This window comes from Curcuma longa, chromosome 11 (genome assembly GCF_044706935.1).
Source record: "Curcuma longa cultivar G26 ecotype Majalengka, Jawa Barat chromosome 11, ITB_CL_G26_1.1, whole genome shotgun sequence".
Taxonomy (NCBI): domain Eukaryota; kingdom Viridiplantae; phylum Streptophyta; class Magnoliopsida; order Zingiberales; family Zingiberaceae; genus Curcuma; species Curcuma longa.
In genome coordinates, this window is record NC_133871.1 from 553,279 (window position 1) to 574,349 (window position 21,071).

Below are 21,071 nucleotides of genomic sequence, written 5' to 3' on the forward strand. Positions count from 1 at the left end.
TTGCCATTATCAAAATTAAGGTTCAATCATCTGGTGCTCCCTGTACCAACACTAAAGAAGTAAATTATATCTCAATCATAGATAGACAAAAATTGGTTAACTCTAATTCTATTGTTAGATCTTTTTCTTCTAGTTGTAAAACTGTAAAATTTGGGGTTTCCAAGGAACTTATGAGTTATACGATAGGACCCAACATTTGGATATTAAAACATCTTATTTTTTATATTTGATTATATATAGGTTAGGGGGTGCATCTAAAAACTTAATTCATTGATAGATGCAAACAGGCTTCAATATTTTTCATCATAAAGTACAAACACAAAGGAAGTGTCTTCTTCATAATAATGAAGAATTAATGGTAATTGGTAAAGGTAATTATATAACTAAATTCAAATTTTGTGACAAGGAATGTATGATTAGTTGAAGGCATTAAGTTTAATTTACTAAGTATTAACTAAGTATGTGATGTTAGGTACAAGATTGAGTATAACTCAATCAAGTGCTTAGTGATTCATAATGGACCCAACTCTGGTTCGATGGTTCAAAATTGTCGATTTAATTATTTCTAATAGGTCGACTCTTAATTTGAATCATCCAAGAAATTATGATTTCACGGTTCGGTTCATGGTTCGTCAAGGTTCAAGATTATTACTTTTATGTATAAAAGAAAAAAATCCATGTGATTATATTTTAATTGGATAATCCGATTAAGATTTTGAAAGGCTGATTTAAGTTATGTATTTAAATTAAGAGTTGATTGAACTTATATTTTAATGGTTTAGAGCTAAGTTTTAATTAAAATCACTACTTCTCCATTCTCTCCCCTCGCCCATGCGCCACCTTCTCTCCCCTCCCCTATGCCACTATGCGTTCGCGGTGCTGTTCTGTTGTGCGTCCGACTCAATGATGCCAGTCGTTGCTCATGAGCAACGGACACATCATGTCCCTTCCCCTTGCCTCTCCTCTTGTGATGTTGATGTTCCGAAAGCCAACCGTTGACGCCGACGCTACCTGTGCTGACGCACACAACATGATTGCCCCGAGTCAACCTCCTTATTTCGCATTGTCGTCACGAAGGTCGCTGCCGTCCCAGATGCCCCTCGCCAACCACTGCCACACTGCTACCGTGGGTTATGATCGAAAAAGAGTAGCGGCCTCTTTGGCGGTTAAATGGCCTTTGAACTATAATCGACCCAGCCAATTGAACCCAACTATCGATGGCACCAGTGGATTGGTCGATCAAACCAGTTTAGGTTGGTTCAATCAGGGTCAAATCTGATTCACTCCGAACTTGATCTAACTATGTCTGATTGTATTCATCTGTTCTCCGTCTTACTTCCAGTTCTAGGTTTCTACAAAACACACATACAAATCATAAGCAAACACACAAGCCTAATCTTGTAAGTTTATTTGACCTATTGACTTACTTTTCACTATCTAAGATTCATCCCTTAAGATTTTTTCTTTGTCAAGCATTTGATCATCTTGACATACTTAGACTTGTCACTTTCTAGATATCAAGTTTCCTTGACTTGTCTAGACTTTTACTTTGTCAAATATCGAGTCTTATCATTCTGTTTGAACTTTTCCTTTGCCAAACATTGAGACTCCTCGACCTGTCTAGAATTTTCCTTTGCTAAATATCAGATCTATTCGATCTATTTGGACTTTTGCTAGTCATCCGATCAATCTTGACTTGATTAGATTTTTTTTTTCGCTAGTCCTCCGATCAATCTTGACTCAACTAGACTATCCGGTCATTTATGTATCAACACTTGGTCAAACTTAATTAAACATAGATATATTATCAAATATCGAAATCGTGGAGATTAATTGTACCAACAAAAATGAATTTTAAATAGTAATTGCAAACTAATTTACAAATGATTAAAAAACTAAATCAATTTAAATTAAAAAGAGTTTAAATTTATGCCGATTTTGATTTAGAGGAAATTTTAAAAATAAAACAGTAATTTGAGAAAATCTATTTGGTTGGTAAAATGGCAACAAAATAAAAAAGGGGGAAAAAAGGACTTAAATCGTTTGCAGGTACGATTGATCGCCACCATCGCCGCTTCGGTCGCTCATCCCTCCTGCAGGAGACGCGTCATCTCTCCGCCGGCGGCTACTGACTACGAAGAAGACGTTACTTTCGTGGCGGCAAGCTTGAGTTTTTTGTTTTTTGGATGGCCAGAAAAGGAGGCTCCAAGAAGCCGCAGCATTCTTCTGCTCCAGATTCCGATGGGATGTTCCAGGGCATGGTCGTCTTCTTGCTCCCCAAGGGCGTCCAACCCCGAAGGCTTCAGGTATATCGTTCTTCCCTCCACGTTGCTTTTTCAGTCTTGATTCGATGGCGCAAAGAGCTTTGTGCGGGTTTAGGTTGAAGAACCAACGGGAGCTGCCGTATCTTCATTTTGCACGCTAACTGCATTATACTTGATCTAACATTAGGTGCAAATATGATATAAATTGCGTTGGTCTCCTATTTTAGCTGCATTGCAAAAACTATATTTTACGATTTCGCACGTATAATTTGAAGCTTAGTTGTTCGTGTTGATTAATTGTTAAACATTAACAAATTATGCCTTTCTCCTTTCATCAGGGAGCGTATTTTATAGTAGTTTTGCCTAAGTTCATTTTTTAAAATGTATTTTACCAGGAACTGATTGAACATTTACTGGTAGGTATGGAGGCAGAAGCTGATCCAAATGGGAGCTGTGGTTGATGATAATCTTTCTAAGAAAGTTACCCATATCTTTGCTACTGACTATGACGTGTTTCTACAACAATTGAGCCTGGAACAGTTGTCTCAATTGAAAGGAGTAAGCTTCTTTTTTCACTGATGCTTCTGTTTAGATGATCTTCAATCATTCTTGTTCATATCTAATATGTGTTACTATGGTGTGTTAGTGCAGCGGAAGTGGTTCAAATTGCTAGAGGGGAAGGTTGAATAACAATCTACAAATTAAAATATTGATTTCTCTTTTTAACGTTTTAGCAAAGATACACTAATTAAAAACATAAGTATAACATGAAAAATATGAGACACGAATTTACTTGGTTACAACCCTCGGATTGTTAGTTCAAGAACTAAGAAAGCTTCACTAAAATCTGCTTATCAGAAACGATCTAGAAGCGGAGAAGCCTCATATAACAATTGAGCGTAAGAACTATAAAAAAATTGAATGACAAAAAATTCAAATGTGTGTTATTTTCTTCTTCAAGCTTCAGTCTATTTATATCATTCATCTTGATCTGACCATTGTGCTGATATGACAGTTTCAGACGTGGAAATCCTAGATGCTTGGACTTGTCGAAACATCATCCACTTAGCAATGGCCCCCTAATGGCTCTGGGCCTTTTGGGCGTTTGGAAGAGATCCGGGTGTCTGGAATCTGTCGACGTGGATATCGCCCTGATCTGTTCAACAATGGCTCGCGCTGACCTGGAATGGGAAATCCGGACGTCTGAAACCGATCCAGGTGCCGGGCGCCTAGAATGGTCAACTTTGGATTGATCATTTTCCTCTTCCGTTCTGTCGTGGTCGTCTTGCGCAGTCTTCCTTCCGACTTCTCGTCGCTCGGATGCATCGAGTCCTTCCGGCTTGTTCCCGTGCGTTCTTCTTGCTTTGTCGGAGTGCTCTTCTGTAGTTCCTCATATCTCGAATGTACCGAACCTGTCGGCTCTTTTCTTGTACCATCCGTCTCGCTTGCTTGCGTCTTCTGCCAAGGTTCGCCAACTGGAACACGTGTGTTATCCTAAGTCCCGGTACACTTAGACACATGCATCAAACATAATAAAGATCTAACTTCAAACTTATTTGACCATACATTAAAACTTTACTAGAGTACTAACATGATGCACGTTGTTTACAGATGATATTGTTTTGGTAAATGAGACACGAGAAGTGATTGCTACTCTCAACTCTTAACGAGAAACACAGTAAATAAAAGGTGTTAGGCTTAGTAGATAAAAGATAAAATATATGAAATTTAAGTTTATTGTAGTAGATGTATCAAAATAATTGTTAAGATAGTAAATAATGAGTTACATAATTGAGAGCTTTAAGTATTTAGATTTATTTTTGCAAAAGGATGGACATAGGATATAGACAGGATGGTGTAGGATCGAGTTGTACGCTAAGGGGGGGGGGTGAATAATGTTTACTTCTTTTTCGCTTTCTTATCTATCAGATTAGTTACACAGCGGAATAATAATAAACTAATAATAAAAATAAACAAGAGAAGCACACCAAATTTTATTTGGTTCACACCCTTAGAGTGCCACGTCTAAGGCTATGAATGGAGCATGCCATCCACTATTTTTTCCTTCTTTCCGAACACCTTCCGACGGCGGAGAAATCTCTTACAAGATTTGATAAGTATATAAGCACAATAATCAAAATAGTAAGAAGAACTTAAACAAACGCGTGTTGATTCAGTCATGCAGCCTTGAATGCTGCGACACTTCTCTTGGCATTTCCCAAATCACACGAGCAGGAGTTTGAGCACTTTTCGAGCGCTGAACACAGAGTAGCTTGATTGTGAATGATGTTAGAAGCAGGTGCTTTGACTCGCCTTTTATAGGGCTTGATTGACACTTTTCCGGTCGCTTGGAATCTCTTCCCGGCTCCTAGACCTCTGTTGATTCGGCTGCAAGTTTGATCCTCTTCGACTGTGGATTAGGTTGACTTAGCGACTTCTAGTCGCCTGGAACACCTCCGATTGGCTGTAACTTGGTCAAACTTCATCCATTGACTGAATCACTCGAAGATGGTCAAATCAGACATTTGCAGTCGATTGGACCCTTTTCGGTCACCCGAACCAACTTGTGTTTGATCGATTGGACATGGTCCGGTCGTTGGGACTAGGTTAGGGTAGGTCGCTCGGACATGGTTCGGTCACTCGGATTTGTTTGAGCGACTCCAACTTGGTCCCGTCTTTGGTCGTGCTCTGATCACCTTTAGATCTTGAGTCTTCATTCAATTGCAATTTCTTGCAAAACAAACATGCAAACAAGATGCAAAACAAGTCTAGTACTTAGTCTATTTGACTTATCGGGTCCACTTGTTTGGAGTTCACTCCTCTAAGACTTCTTGCTACCTAGGACTCACTCCTAGGATTTTTTCTTTGTTCAGAATTTACTCTTTCAAGATTTCTACCGTACTTGGAGTTCACTTCTCTAAGATTTCACCTTTGCCAAGTGTTTAGCAACTGATCTACTGGGACTTCCACTGTCAAATATTTAGCTACCAACAGATCCATTGAGACTTCCACCGCCAAGTGTTCAACTCTCAGCTGACCCACTATGACTTTCACCACCTAGTATTCTCTAGGACTTCCACTTCTTAGTATAAGTCTTCCATTGTCATTGCCTAGAATCCTACTAGGACTTTCCATCAAGTGCTAAGTATCTGGTTACCCTTGACTTGTTCTTTCACACTTAACTTGATCAATCTTGACCAAGTTAGTTGGTCAATTTTGACCAAACTCCATTAAACATATTGTTCAAACAAACCATCAAATTGTAGAGATCGATTACATCAACAATTTCCTCTTTTTGATGTTTGCCAATATATTAAAGTTATTTTAGGTTTTGTGCCAAAGTAAAAAATTAGGATTTCTAACTTAAATCCTTCTTTTCCCCCTTTGACATATATAAACAAAATGTATCTACTTTTCGACTCTTGAGGACCTCCTTAGGTATTGCACCAATAATAATAGGGATTTCCTTATTTAAAAACTTCTCCCTTTTTGTCTTCTTAAAAGACCATTAGTGTTTATCATTTCAAGATATTTCTTTTTCAAGATAATCTCTTACTTTTGTTTTAAAATATTTCAAAGTGTTTCAAAACTTTTTCAACCTTTTTTAAAAATTATTTTGAAAAACCTTTTTCAAAAATAACTTTTCAAGATATTTTGATATCTTTGTAAAAAAACATTTTAAAAATATTTTCCAAAAATAACTTTGAAGATATGTTCCCAAAAAAATATTTTGAAACCTTTGTTAACAAGATTTTAAGAGATATTTTCAAGTAAATTTTGAAACATGTTGAATCTCTTTCTCTTTTCAAAAATTTTCAAACATATTCAAAGAGAAATTTAACTTTGGAGCTTGTGTCAACATTTAATTTTGAAAATCTCCCCTTTTAAAACTTGGTCTTTCAATAAGGCTCTCTTTAATCTGACAATCCCTTAGGACATCCTTGTTAACCACAAGGAAGACATACCTAGGTGTCTAGGGTTTATAATTGACCTAAGGATGTTGAAGCTAGGTATTAGTCAACAATTTTCATTTTCAAGGTGTATAATTTTTTTGAAATAAAAAAATATATATTTATACTGAATCAAGCATTTTCATTTCATTAGACATGATTGTTCCGGTTAAATACCATGGATGATCGGGGTCAATGCACGGGTTGACGTGTACGCTCTCTGGAGACAATCGTCGTAAGGGGTAAAGAGACCTAAAAAACACTTCAAAAGAGAGTTAGAATGGTAACATGGATCTCGGCAAGCCACTCCGATGCTCAAATTAGGATTTTACGAGAGGAAGGAGATTAAGGGCATGGGAAAATTAGGGTTTTGTGTGCATATCTATGCCATTGGGTAGGGGCAACCTTTTATAGAGTTATCAATGTGTTCAATTTCTAAAACATAGACATCTATTTACGTGCTACCGTTTATGGTATATTCCGATATACATACTCCCGTTGCCCATATTTTTTGGAATATTTTCTTTGCTTTTCGGGAGGAATAGTCTCAGGGTTTCATGGTTTTACGAGCGAACTGGCCTTATAGGCTTAACCTATAATCGAACAAAGAGGGATGCTGGAATGAAGTCAGTGCATAAGGCCAAGTAGCGACCGAGGTTGGAATCCGAAACCGAGATGAGATCGGCGCATAAGGCCAAGTAGAGGTCGAGGTCTGGATTTGAGACCGATTAGAGGTTGAGATGGAGACCCGAAACTAAGTAGAGGTTGGTGCCTGAGGTCGAGATGAGATCGAGGTCGGGGCCGAGGCGGAGGTTCGGGCAGAGGTTAAGATCTGGATCTGAGATCGGGTAGAGGTCGACACCCGAGGCTGCGATGAGATTGGTGCATGAGATCAAGCAGAGATCAAGGTCGGGACTCGAAACTGAGCAAAAGTCTAGATCAAAACCCAAAACTGAGTAGACATTGGCGCCCGAGGCTGAGATGAGGTCGAAGTTAGGACTGAGGCAGAGGTCGGGATCCGAGGCCGAGCAGAGGTCGATGTCGGGACCGAGGTCGAGGTCAGGACTGAGGTCGAGGTCGGGATCCAAAACCGAACGGAGGTCAAGGTTGAGACTTGAGGCTTGAAGCCGAGGTCAGGACTTGAGACCGAATAGAGGTCGAGGTCAGGACTCGAGGCTAAGGTTGCCAACTTTCTATCCAGTGAGATTTGTCTAATCCGCCTTGATTTTGATTAATAAACCCAGATCTCGCGGACCACGTGGTAGTTGCAGGCTTCTGTTGCATCACAAACATCCCCAAATTAGTCTAGTCCAAAGAGGCATAGTCCGATTGATTGAATTGTATTGAGTTGTTGTCGGGATATCTTGATGAAATATCGTTATTTTGCAGGGACAGTTGACTAAGTTCTTGCTACAAGGGAGATTAAATGTTGCATTTATTGAGTCTGATACGTCGGGTCGTGTATTATCTTGTTGATTGGTGTGTCGTGCTATTGCATCAATGGCTGTCATGTGGGATGTTTTTCGAGCTGCGAGAGCACCCTGTTGCATTAATTGCAGAGGCATGTGTCATTTTCGCTTGTTGACGCAGCCTTAGATCTTGCAGTCGTGTCGCATTGTTGTTTATTTATCTTTACATCGGACGATTATGTTTTGAACTGCTTCCGAAATCAAAGAGTTTTCTCGTAACTCGTTCTTAGTGCTTTTTAATTAGCGAGATGGCGATGGTCAGACTATCTGATCGAACGACTAGGAAGAGTTTCCGTCATCCAACAGTCTCACGACAACTGCCATTTATCACCGTGCTTTCTATCATCTTCGTTCTCGTTCCTGATCATCTTCGTCCTCGTTCCTTTTCTAGCCATACAGTAAGTCGCGTCTCCTTCCTTCATCTGGTTCCTTTCCTTTTTTCTCTTTTTCGATCTTATGGTCGGAAAGGAGTCTATGCCTTGGTATGAGACTCAACGATCTTCTTATACCAGAGAGGAGGGTCCATTGCTTCGAGATTAGTATGATATTCCTGTCGACCATCAAATACTAGCCTCGATACCCGAGCATCGTCCTCACGAGCCACCACTAAGTTACATCACTTGCTTCCACAGCCAATTAGCCAGCAACCTCAGATTCCCTATTCCTACATTCTTTCAAGACTTGGTTACCTACTTCTAGCTTTCCCTCTCCCAATTCACCCCAAATTCCTTTCATCTGATTAGTAGCGCAGTTATAGTTGCTCGCATATACTAAGTTCTTCTTGATCCTATTACTTTTCACTATTTCTTTTATGCCAAGCGAGGAAAGCCAGGGGTGGTGTATTTTGCAGCTAAACCTTGATTTAACTTTCTTGGGGAATACCTAACTTCTCACAAGGGGTGGAAGAGTTGTTTTATTTTTGTTAAACCACCGTATCCCTACACTTGTTTGACTTCTTGATATCCAGAACTACCACCTCAACCTTTTTTAGGCCAGTGTAAGCAAGAGAGAGCTTTTTGGACGGCAGCCGAGACTTTAGCGAGTTTGAAGTTTAGTGTGAACACACTAGTGGATTACGAGGCTTTGCTTTACCGGGCAGGGCTGAGTCCAAATTCTGTACCACTGGAGGACCGACTAAGTAAGACACTACTTCCACTAAACCGTCTTGCTTACTAACTAACCTTTTCTTCTTTCACAGGTTGAATCATATTGGGGGTCTCAGTTAATAAGCATTTAAAGTGGGACTTGTCGATGATGGATAGCTGGTGGGATGACGCAGCAAAGTCATCGGCTGCTGGAGTTGAAACTCCAGTGGCGGCTAGTGACCTTCCAACTGTGGCTGAGGATCCCTGACCCTTTGCCCATGAGCTCGTGATTCTTGCCCCTATGGCGGCAGCAGTGGTGGGGAGAGGGGGGTGCCTGGGGTTGAGATTGAAGCTGAGTTGGAGGTGATCGAGGTGATGACCGAGACCTAAAGAGAGCTTCATCCCAAGAAGAGGAGTTGAGTGCAGAAACAATCACCCAGTTCAAAGGAAACCTTTCCTACTCCTTATCCAAATGAGGCAGGTCAGTCGACTTCCAATAAACACTCTAACGAGTCCTTTCGGTGGGATCCTATTAACAATGCTTCCTTTAAGGAGTCTGCCTCCAACGTGTTGCACAAAACACACACATAATAGAGCCGACGTATCAGCTTCTCCCCTTGAGAAGAGCGGGGTCCTCCTGCTAGGGCCGAGATTGGTTTCGGGTCTGATAGGGCCCTTCCTCCTACGGTTCCTCGGGCTATTTGGCAGGTAAGAAATCTCTTATGGAAGTGACTAATCCTAACTGGTGGTTAGGCAAGGGAAAGTCCAAATAGGATGTTTGGCAGGTGGGTAGTCGACCTATGGAAGTGATTAGTCCTAATTGGAAGTTAGGCACAGGTAAGCTAGTAGGTTAGGCCTACAGGGTAAAGTTTAGGTAAGCCTAGTAGGTCAGATGGACTACAGGTAGACTTAAGTTACTTGTTTGTTTGTATGCTAATCTTGTAGGGATTAGGAGCTGGAAGCAAGATAGAGGAAGTATAAGAGGAGCAAACAGAAGCAGTTTAATTAAGCCTAGGGTCAATTCAGGTCAAATCCGAATTGATTGGATCCGGACGCCTGGATGTTACTCCAGGTGCCCGGACGGTCTAGGCGCATTTGGATGGTACAGGCACCTGGATCAAGAAGAATTGGCTCCAATAAAGACCGAAGAGATCGGATTGGATCGGATCTAGACGCTTGGATAAGAATCTAAGTGTCCGAAAGGGTCTATATAAGGAGCCTCAGCGTGGAGCACCTGGCCAATCCCAATTCCTACCATCCTTCATCCTGTAGTACTGTTGAACGCGAACGGGGCCAAACTCGTGCGACTGGGGAAGCTCCAGGAAGGGTGTGTTGTGCTCAGGACTTCCGGATCGACCTCTACACGATTGTTTGATCATTTCCTTTAAAGTCTTACATTTTGCACTTGTATTTCATTATTATTATTGGACTGTAAGACGAGTTTCTCCACCTTCAGAAAAGTTTCGGAAAAGAGACCATTAGTGGACAGACACCTCTCGTATATAGGCCTTGGATGTTATAACCCTGGAGGGGGTTAGGAACCAAGTAAATTCACGAGTCTCCTGTGCTTGTGATTCTAATATTTGCTGTTAGCCTTTATAATAGAATGAACGAATGACGAGCGCTATTCACCCCCTCTAGCGCGCCCACCAATCCTACAGAGCCCTCGTTAGGACTTTACCCCTTGATCCATGACCTTGACGACTCGGACTCGGACTCAACTTGATCTTCTAGCTTTGAGGGATCCTCGTGAAGTTCGATGAATTGGATCCATAAATCGTGGGCATACTTAAATTTTCCTATTCTGCATAAAATGTTTTTAAGTAAAATATTTAAAATAAACTTCATTACCTTTGTATCTGCCTCTAATCCGTTGGGAAGATGGTTGCTTCAACGCAACCCAATTGTTGAAGTCCCCCATTAGCACAAAGTTCTTCATTGTTGGCCTCCATAATTTGAAACCTTTTGTTTTGTATGGTGGTAGTTCGTAGATGGTCCGATCGAGCTTTTGTTTGAACTCCATATTCAACACTTTTATTGCACCAAAAAAATAAAAAAATAAAAAAATAATACACGAACCTCTAGGCTCACTTCTTTGGTGGTTAGTCTAGTGAAGAACCTCCTGCTCTGATTACTAATTTGTAAGGTTTAAAATATCGAGCCGTGCCGGAGTTTCGGTTCCCGACTGGAACGATACAGTTTCGGTACTGTATCGTACCGTGCCGGTATAGTTTCGGTATTTTTAAAATATAAAATATATTAATTAAAATAAAAATTTAACCTAAATATTTAAAAATAAAAAATATTTTTTTAGATAATTTTATAGGTTTTAATAAAGTCTATTTAAATTATCCCAAATTTTAACTTTAAACTATAGCTAGGAATTGATTATTAAAACCTAATTAAACCCTAAGTTTTAAAAACAAAAAAAAAAGAAAAATCATGGACAGCGTCGCGCGATCGGTGCGTGCGACCCGCGCGGAGTGTCGCCGGGCCCCGGCGGCGTCGCCGGCCTCGGGCGGGGCCTTCGGCAATGTCGCCGGCCCCGAGCGGGGCCTTTGGTGGCATCGCCGAGGCCTCGCGCCACCTCCGGAGGTGTTCTTCGGCTGGAATTCCTATGCCGGCGCTGTGCCGGTGCCGATGCTTCGGCGGAACGAAAATTTTCGTGCGAATCGCCCCATACGATACGAGATTTCAATCCTTGCTAATTTGTAGGATATATGTTGGGGGGGGGGGGGTAAATAATATTTACTTCTTTTTCGCTTTTTTATCTATCAGATTAGTTATGCAACAAAATGATAATATACTAACAATGAAAACAAACAAGAGAAGCACATTATATTTTATTTGGTTCACACTCCCTGGGTGCTACGTCCAAGGCTATGCACAGAGCGAGCTGTCCACTATTCTTTTTCTCCTTTTCGTACACCTTCCAGCGATGGAGAAATCTCTTACAAGATTTGATAACTATATAAGCACAATATAAAAATAGTAAGAACTTAAATAAAGTAAAAGTAATCAAACGTGTGTTGATCTGGTCTGGAAGCCTTGAATGCCACAACATTTTTTTTGACTCTTCTCGGATCACACGAGCAAGACTTTTAGCACTTTTCGAGCACTGAACAGAGAGTAGTTTGATTGTGAATGATGTTAGAAGCAAGTGCCTTGACTCTCCTTTTATAAATCTTGATCGATATTTTTTCAGTTGTCGAGAGGCTCTTTTGGGTGCCTAGACTTCCGTTGACTTGGCTGTAAGTTTAATCCTCTTCAATTGTTGATCAGGTTGACTTAGCGACTTTTGGTCTTTTAGAACACCTCCGATCGCTTGGAACTTGGTCAAACTTTTTCCATTGACTGAATCACTTGAAGACGATCAAATCAAATATTTTCGATTGATCGGATCCGTTTTGGTCGCCTAGATCAACTTCCGGTCGACTAGACTTGGTTCAGCAGCTAGGACTAGGTTGTGTCCGATCACCCGAACCAGTTTGGGAGACTCCGGCTTGGTTTGGTCTCTGATTGTGCTCCTATCACCTTGAGATCTTGAGTATTCATCCAATTGCAATTTTCTGCAAAACAAACATGCAAACAAGATGCAAAACAAGCCCAATACTTAGTCTACTTGATTTATTGGGTTTACTTACTTGGAGTTTACTCTTCAAAGACTTCTCATTATCTAGGATTCATGAAGACCAACTGCAACTTCTCGCAAAACAAACATGCAAACAAGATGCAAAACAAGCCTACTTAGTCTACCTGACTTACTGAGCTCATTTGCTTGGAGTTCACTCCTCCAAGATTTCTCGTTACCTAGGACTCACTCCTAGAGTTTTTTCTTTGTTTAGAGTTCACTCTTCCGAGACTTTTACTTTGCTTGGAGTTCACTCCTTCAAGACTTCACCTTTGCTAAGTGTTCAGATCCCAGCTGACCCACTGGGCCTTCCACCGCCAAGTGTTCAACTCCCAATTGACCCACCAATACTTCTACCCTCTAGTGTTCAGCTTTGTAGTTGGATGTGGTCATCAGGCCAAATACCGAGAAGGAACCACTTTGGCTTAGTGGATATTGGAGGAAGTTGTTGGTTGGCTGGTTGCTGAAGAAGCTGTCAACTGAGGCATCCTAAAGGGTGCAATTCACATAGATGTCATGGTAGAAGTATACAAGCGGAATACTTGTGCATCAAAGGAAAGACCAGAAGCTTATGTGGGATGGTGAAGTGAAAGTTTGGATTACAAGGTGTCAGTTTGTTTTAGCATTAGTGGCCATCTTTGGCCTGTTTTTTAGCATTAATTTCCGTTTTCAGTAACAACAAAATAGACAAAAGCAGGTGGGAGTAGCCACAGCAATTTTCTTCCATTTTGAAGATTGGATGTTTTAGAGGTATATCTGTATTTGTTGGTCCTTTGGTTATACACTTCATAGTAAATAATAAAGAAATACGTCCCTAGGGAAGTTATCAGCAAAAGAAGTTCCTACTAACCATTTATCTTTCTGCCTAAGTATATGATCTGCTTTTGCCTGTAGCTATTGAAGTTCATAGTGCAACTTCTTAATATCTATCCTTGATGATTTTATTTCCCTGGTGCTGTTTCAGCGTTTACTGCGCTATCAATGGTTGGAAAACTGTCTAAAATTAGGAGAAAAAATAGCTGAAGAGCCATATGTGATGAAGTGTGAGAGAGGTGGATCAGCAAAGCGCTCTTGCATGATATCTCCTGAACCATCTGCAGCAAGGCATTCTGATGATGAATCACTAAGCCACAAAAGATGCACGGTTTCATTTAAGAAGCCAAAGGTTGGGGAAGGAACAAGCAAGAAAGAAGAAGATTTGGCTGACCAAGGAGATTCGGTTAAAACAGAAAATGAAGTGTCAGACATTCCCGGAGTCGATGGATTATTGGTGGGAATGGGAGCTAGCCACAGTAGTAGCTTCCACAATGACACAAAATCTGACTTTGATCCTGATGATTCTGGAACTCCAGAAAAAAAGGTAAAAACCTTTTAGACTTCTGCATGGATATTATTGTCACATATATGTGGGTTGAACTTAAGAACTGAAATAGAATATGATATATATTGACTTTGATCTATCTGAAAATATTTTGGACTGTTAGATAAAATAGGAAACCTAGTACAAGTCATAACCTAGTCTTATCCTTAAACTTAGAATTTGTTACGTTAAAGACGACAAATAAATGCATAAAAACTAATTCTGTACAAATTATTGGCACAATCTTTCCTCCCTTTCATTTTGTTATCAGAGTGAGTTCTCTGAGGGTTAATTTTTCTCTCTCAATTGCCTAAGATAGAGGGCGCAACTTATTTTTGACAGCTAGAGCTCCACTCCCACAAATCTTTAATTCCTTTGTCTCCTCCGTTCAATCATCAGTCTCTAATTTCTTCCTCTATTTTCCTCCATTCACCTAAACTATTAAAAAATAAAGTTTGCTTGCAGGAAACTGACACATGTCCCACCTCTTTTTTTTTTTTTCCCAGTCTTAGTCCAAATTATCATCTCGATTAGTTTTATTGCACCCAAAAATGTTTCAAATAATCTTTATGCATGACTCTAAACTGCATTTTTTTCATCGGTCAATTTGCTAGAGTCTCTAGTTTAAAGACAGATATTTAAGCTAAAATTTACCTTAGCATTATCTTTCTTTGATCACTTCTCTTTTTTATGGATGACATAAGAAACTAATGAGTTTGTCCATCATAAACATGAGTTATCCTTGGACTCTTGAAATACCACGATTGAGTCACATTCTCTTGGAATCAACTACTTACAGTTTTTCTACGTCATCATCTTTGAAGTACTTAATGAATTCCAACTGTCAACAAGATAAGTAAAATTAGGAAACATATTGTTTATAAATTCATCAAAATGCAAGATTGATGTGTAATTTCTTAAATGAGAAGGACTCTCATGTATGACGTCCAACATGTGTCATTTTCCTAGTGGTTCGAGCTTGTGACCCTCCTTTCACCTCTGGCTACAACTCCTTGTTAAAGCCTTAATGATCCTCCCTACTAGCTACCAATAGATATCCACATGAACTCTCCTCTTAAATACTAGGTATGCACACAAGATAATGGTAGCTATCTTTCCTCTTGAGCACCAAATTGGCACAATAGCCTCAACAACAAACTTCTTCCAACATTTTCTTCATCTCCATGGCTCTTTTAGCTATAGCAATGTGCTCTCCACTATAAATCTACTACTCCAAGGCATCTCTCAATTGTTACCTTTTCCATTGACAACTATGACTTCTCACCATGTGGAACTAGCCCACAGAAGCAAGTACACATCCTTCCCACCAAATCCTAAGCAAGCACACTTCAAATTTGGCGGTTCTAAACCACATAAAAGGAATTGGGTCATTTATGCTTTATTATTGTTTATTTTATTTTTGCTAGTCAATTAATATTTAATTACACTATTCCACACAAGGTTTTAGTTGCATCTTTTAAATTTCAACTATTCACCCAACCTCTATATGCTATAATCGATCCTACAATTATCTCTATCAATGACTACCAAATTAAAAAATAACAAATTCAATTAGAATTGCTACAGATTTATATAAATAAAAATTGGATATAGGGATATGATTTACCTTGAGTGTAGGGATTTGATTTACTTTGAGTATAGTGATTTGATGAATAAAATTGATGAATAAAAAATATATAACATATTTTAATTCCTCCAAAATTTCTTAACATGGTATTAGAGCAAACCCTAGTCGTGTCTCTAAACCCTAGTCATCATTCCAAACTCTAGTCTCCTCTTTACCATTATTGATCGATGCTGACAACTCGTCTCCATTAGTTGCCGCTGGTCTAGGAGGAATCGTTGATCACTGTTTGTTATTATAATCTTTGCACATGAGCTACATGTGCTGTAGCGAGTTTTCTGGTCTAGTCCCACACGTCGGCATGTGAAAGTGTGTTTGTTATCGAAAATCTCTTTAGTTGCCACTATTCCATTTGCCCTGTTCCATACAATGTCTTTGCATATCTATTGAGTCAACATCTGTTCAGGTGTGGGACTTTTCTTTGTGCAATAGGTTCAAGGTTTCTTTAATATTTTAGATTTAGTTCTCAGTTTTCTTTAGTTTTGGTTGCTCTTTTGATAATATGACTGAGAAGTTTGTCATGATCTCTATTGATGAATATGTCAAATTCTCTTAGTACCAAGAATTGTTAAAATCTTTATCCACATCAATTAGTGTCATTGCCGAGTCAGGTAAACCAAATACATATCTTGTTTTCTCATCCTCCAAATGAGTCATTGATTCTGGTTGCTTAATCATATGATAGATAATTCTAATCCATTCTCTATTTTTTCAATCACATACCTCTACTTCTATTGTTATTTTAGTAGATGGGTCAAGCTCTTATTTTCTTAGAATTGACACAATTACTCCAACTCCTTCAATTCCATTACACTTTGTCTTAAGCTTACCTTAGTTGTTTTTAATTTAATTTCTGCAAGCAAACTCACTTGTACTCTTAACTGTTGTGTCTTATTCTTTCTTTATTATTATCTTTTTCAAGATCTTACGATGAAGAAATTATTAGTAAAGGACATGAGTTTGGGGGCCTCTGCATTCTTGATGTACAGGTTCTAAAGTCCATTGCCTGCTTTAGAATAATCATCCCGTTTGAAGTACATTGTCGGTTGGGTCATCCTTTTCTCTCATTATTGAAAAAACTTTATCCTCAATTTTATACTCTATCCTCGTTAGATTGTGAGTCATGTAGCTTGCTGAACACCATCATTGTAGTTCAAGTCTAAGAGTTAATAAACAAGCTGGTGCTCCTTTTGAATTTATTCATTCAGATGTTTAGGGTCCGTGTTCTATATGTCTTAAACCGAGTTTACTCAATATTCTCCATCAGACCTTTGTGTAGACACACCATCTTAAAATGGGTTAATGAGAGAGAATAAATCGTTCTTGAAACTATAAGAGCTTTATTATTTCTAATGCAAATTCCTAAACGGTTTTGGGCTGATGTAATTTTCATAGCTTGCTTAATAATTAATCATATGCCATTGTCTGTTCTTCATGGTGAGACTCTTTATCGCTTTTCCTTTCCAAATAAGTCATTGTTTCCTATTGAATCTAGAATATTTGGTTGTACTTGCTTTGTTCTAGATATTCATCCTTAGGTTGCAAAACTTATCTATAATTCTAAAGTGTGTTTTTTTTTGTGTTCTAGGGTTCAAAAATGATATAGATGTTACTATCCTAATCTTAGCAGGTATTTGATGTCTACTAATTGTCACTTTTCTTGAATCATACCTTTCTTTCCCTCTATCGATCGCCCTAATCAGGGGGAATATGATGATTTATTATTTTATATTGTCACATCCTCTATTTCTGATCCTACTGAATTTGTTCTGGTTAACCTCTCATACAATAGGTTTATTTTCAGCGACATATTCCTCTTGATCTATGTCCTACGCCAGCTACTTTGTTAGTAGTTCCAGTTTCAAGTGTGTTGGTGTAGGGAGCACTAGATGATCGAACCTTAGTTTTGATAATGACAAAAGGTTCAAGTTAAGTGTGTAATGCTTACTAATGAGCTGGTTTAAGTGTGTAGGTAGCACAGGAAAACCCTAGTTGTGACTAGGCACAAGAAAGTCCTAGTAGAGATTAGACAGTGGAAGTCCTAGTGGAGACTAGGCAGTGGAAATCCTGTCTGGAGGCTGGGCAGACCTAATCTGGAGGATTAGGTGGGAAGTCTTGTTCAGGAGGACTAGGTAGGAAGATTTGGTAGATTAAGTGCACTAGGTGGAAGACTAGGCAGGTCAGGAAGACCAGATGTCTAGCGGTGGAAATCTTAGGGGCCAAGGATCGAGGCTAAGTAGAAGTCCAACAAGTCTAGAGGACTTAGTTGGCAACAGGTAAATTCTCCCAAATGGAATGGGTGAGGGCGCGTTCTTGGTAAGGGGAACAGTAGGCGTCGGTATGATCCAGAGTTTCATTAGAAATCCGAAGTCAATACTAAAATAGTTTGTTAAACTGTTACTCTTTCTTGTTAGATTTTGTTTTATGCTAACTTGTAATGCAGGAAAGGAGAGACTGGAACTTTGTATTTCGGGCGCCCTTATCTGGATCTAGGTGATCGGGCGTCCGGATTGGTTCCAGGCGATTAGACGTCAGCGGAACGGGGCCAGCGAAGTAGTGAGGTGGCAGTCCTAGTGGTTGGGACACTTCAGCTTTCAGGCACTCGGAGTTGTTCTAGGCGCCTCGATCTGGATAAGGCATTGCGGATGAAGGTTTGATCCGGAACCTCCACATCAGTATAGAGGCGCTTGGAAAAGGATGCAGGCACCCGAAAGTGCCGTGTCAGTAGCGTCAATAGTAGATCGACGAACAGCGTGGAGGCGTCCGTAAAGGCTTCCAGGCGCCCGGATACTCTAATAAAAGAGTCTCGAGGGAGAGCCCTTGAAGTATTATTATGCAATTCAGCGACGACCGTTTGCACGCGAAGCTTCAACCAGGAACATCGTAACGCCGAAGAGCTGCACTAGAATTCACGATCTTCACTCTATCGGTACATTTTACATTGTGCTTAATTTATTAGGTCGGTATATTTATTACCGGTTTTATATTTCTGTAAATCACTAACTCCCTTTCGTAAGAGGGGAGTTCTATGGTTGATTGCCCATCGGAAATGATCCTTTGATCATGAGTCTTGGAGTAGTAGTCTGTGGTTGTGAACTAAGTAAATCCCTGTATTTTTTTCTTTTCCGTTGCTCTCTCGATTTCTATCTACACAAAGATTTACGACTTTTATACAAATTGTGAAAATGCAACATATGCACTATTCACCCCCCTCTAGTGCTCCCAACGATCCTACAATTGATATTTGAGCGAGGGGTGCTCGAACATAATGCAACCATTGATCGAGTAAGTTTTTCGATTTTTCATTTTCAATTCGTTTTATTTTCTCCCGCACTGATAATCCAAGACCAAATCTTGGTACATTTCGGAATTTTTTATTGTGTGCAAGATTTCAATGGCCCATCAGGAAGGATACAACATTATCAGGCCACCTTTGTTCTCTGGGGAGGGCTTCATCTTCTGGAAGGGTAGAATGGAGTACCACCTAAAGACTCAGGTAGACATGTGGATCGTCATTCAAATTAGGTTCACGATTCCGACCGACAACGACGGTCTTCCATAATCATGCGAGAAATGGGATGCGGGGACCAAAAGAAAAATTGAAGCTGATGCGAAGGTAACCCAAACACTACAATGTGGGTTGACCAAAGAAGAACTCAACAGAGTCGGTCCGTTCATCAACGCAAAAGATCTGTGGGACAAGCTCATTGAGCTTCACAAGGAACATTCGACACGAAGTTCAGCAAGCGCGATCTCCTTCTCAACAAATTTTACAACATCAAGATGATGGAAGGTGAATCCGCTAGTGGACTGCACGCACGCATCCAAGATATACTAAATAGGCTCCATGCAATCGGCCAACCCATTGAAAATCAGGATGCAATCAGGTACGCATTGAAAGCGTTCCCTAGGAACACTTTGTGGGCATCTATGGTTGATGCTTACAAGGTCTTTAGGGACCTTTTAAAAATTAAGCTTGACGAACTATTTTCTGAATTTGAATTACATGAGCAGACTAACGCCATTTCTGTCGAGAAAGGTATCGCTCTTATTGCAAGACTAATCAAGGAGAAAAAGTCCAGAAAACCAATTGAAGATGAATCTGACGAATCATCGGGATTTGAAAGCAACGACCAAGTCACCACCGAATTAGTAAATCTAGTTCGAAAGATGCTAAGGAAGAAGCGTTGACTTAGAAGGTCAGAGATGAAGAAGGTGGTGCAGAAAACCAATTCCAACAAACCACCTGTAACAAGACAGAACTCACTTACTATGGATGCAAGGAGAAAGAGTACTTCAAGCCTGAATGCCCTAATCAGAAGAAAGAGCGCAAGACCAAGAAGAAGGTGCTTAAAACAACATGAGACAAGTCGTCTTCAGAAGACTCAGAAGAGGAAGCCAACACAAGCTTCCTAGCACTCCCAGCGCGAGACGAACCAGCTGAAACAGAAATCGAATCAAACAACGACTCAAGTATAAGCCACAGATCCACATTCGTTTCAGAAGGACCCTCAACCAGTATAAGTATTGAAAAGTTGTATTCAATAATTTACAGTTTATCAAAGATGCCGGCTAAGTCTAACACTCAAGTTGAATCACTCTAAGAGGAGGTAACACTTCTTAAGAAGAGAGTCAACTCCAGATCGCCAATTGAAAATGTTCAAGTTGGAAACTTAACTCAAGTCAAACTTGAGGAAGAGAATTCCAAGTTGAAACTTCAGATTGACGATCTGAAAAGATTGTTGGAAAAGTTTACTTCGGGCTCCAAGTATCTCAACATGATACTTGGAACTCAAAAGGCTGGATACAATAGATCTGGGTTTGGACACAAAGCCAAACATAAATCATATGCCTTTGTTAAATCGACCTAAGAAATCAAGAGTTCAAGCATGTGTTCCTAAGTCCAACCTGACCAATTTAGTTGAATTGAACCAGGACTGGGTCCCCAAAGATCAAAAACATTATTTGATCAAATCTAATATGGGTCATGATCCAGGGGGATCTAAAACCTTGCATGTTAGATAAACTTGTATGTTTTAATTTTTGATTTTTGATTTATTTTAGAATAACCTAGGCTAGGTGAGGACTCAAAATTTGATTAACACTTGACCAACATAGTACAACGATGAGTTGAGACATTAGTACGTTAGAAAAACCTAATCTAAGTGGTCAAGTGAGGTAAGGAGTATCCTAACTGATTTACTTAGCTTAGTAGAACTGGCCGAACTTACCTCGTTGAATTCTAGATTAGTTAGACCAAAGTTTCTCCCTAAATTAGCTAAATATGCAATTTCTTGAACTAACATTGTCTTAGAAAGTGGTGGATGTTCCGATAACTAAGAGTGCCCCTGTGTTTCGCCACCGCATAGACGTTGATTTTTGAAATACATATTTAGTAAGTCAAAAGGTCAAATTTGAATCTAATTCAAGGTTAATCAAATATTAGATAAAAATCCATTTCATTAATCAAGATAAAAATAAAAAATCATCTCACACAACTCATAGGACTAACTGTGATCACTTAGAAATGGGTGAGATGAAACTAGTCTTAAAAATTTCTAATTTACTTAATCCTTAAAAAATTCTAATTTAATTAATCCTTAAAAATTTCTAATTTACGTAATCCTTAATTTTAATCAACTAAGTTTTCAAAATTTTAATTAAACT

General features: G+C 39.5%; 1 protein-coding gene across 1 annotated transcript in view; it reads left to right on the forward strand.

Moving 5' to 3' along the window:
- Window positions 1-2,186: 2,186 nt before the first annotated feature.
- The window catches only part of LOC141840688 (DNA polymerase lambda), a 56,146-nt gene continuing 37,261 nt past the window's right edge, over window positions 2,187-21,071 (forward strand). The window contains exons 1-3 of the mRNA XM_074728738.1: window positions 2,187-2,306; window positions 2,685-2,822; window positions 13,364-13,759. Of these exons, the coding sequence (XP_074584839.1) occupies window positions 2,187-2,306; window positions 2,685-2,822; window positions 13,364-13,759 (654 nt within the window). The remainder of the gene's footprint in view (window positions 2,307-2,684; window positions 2,823-13,363; window positions 13,760-21,071) is intronic.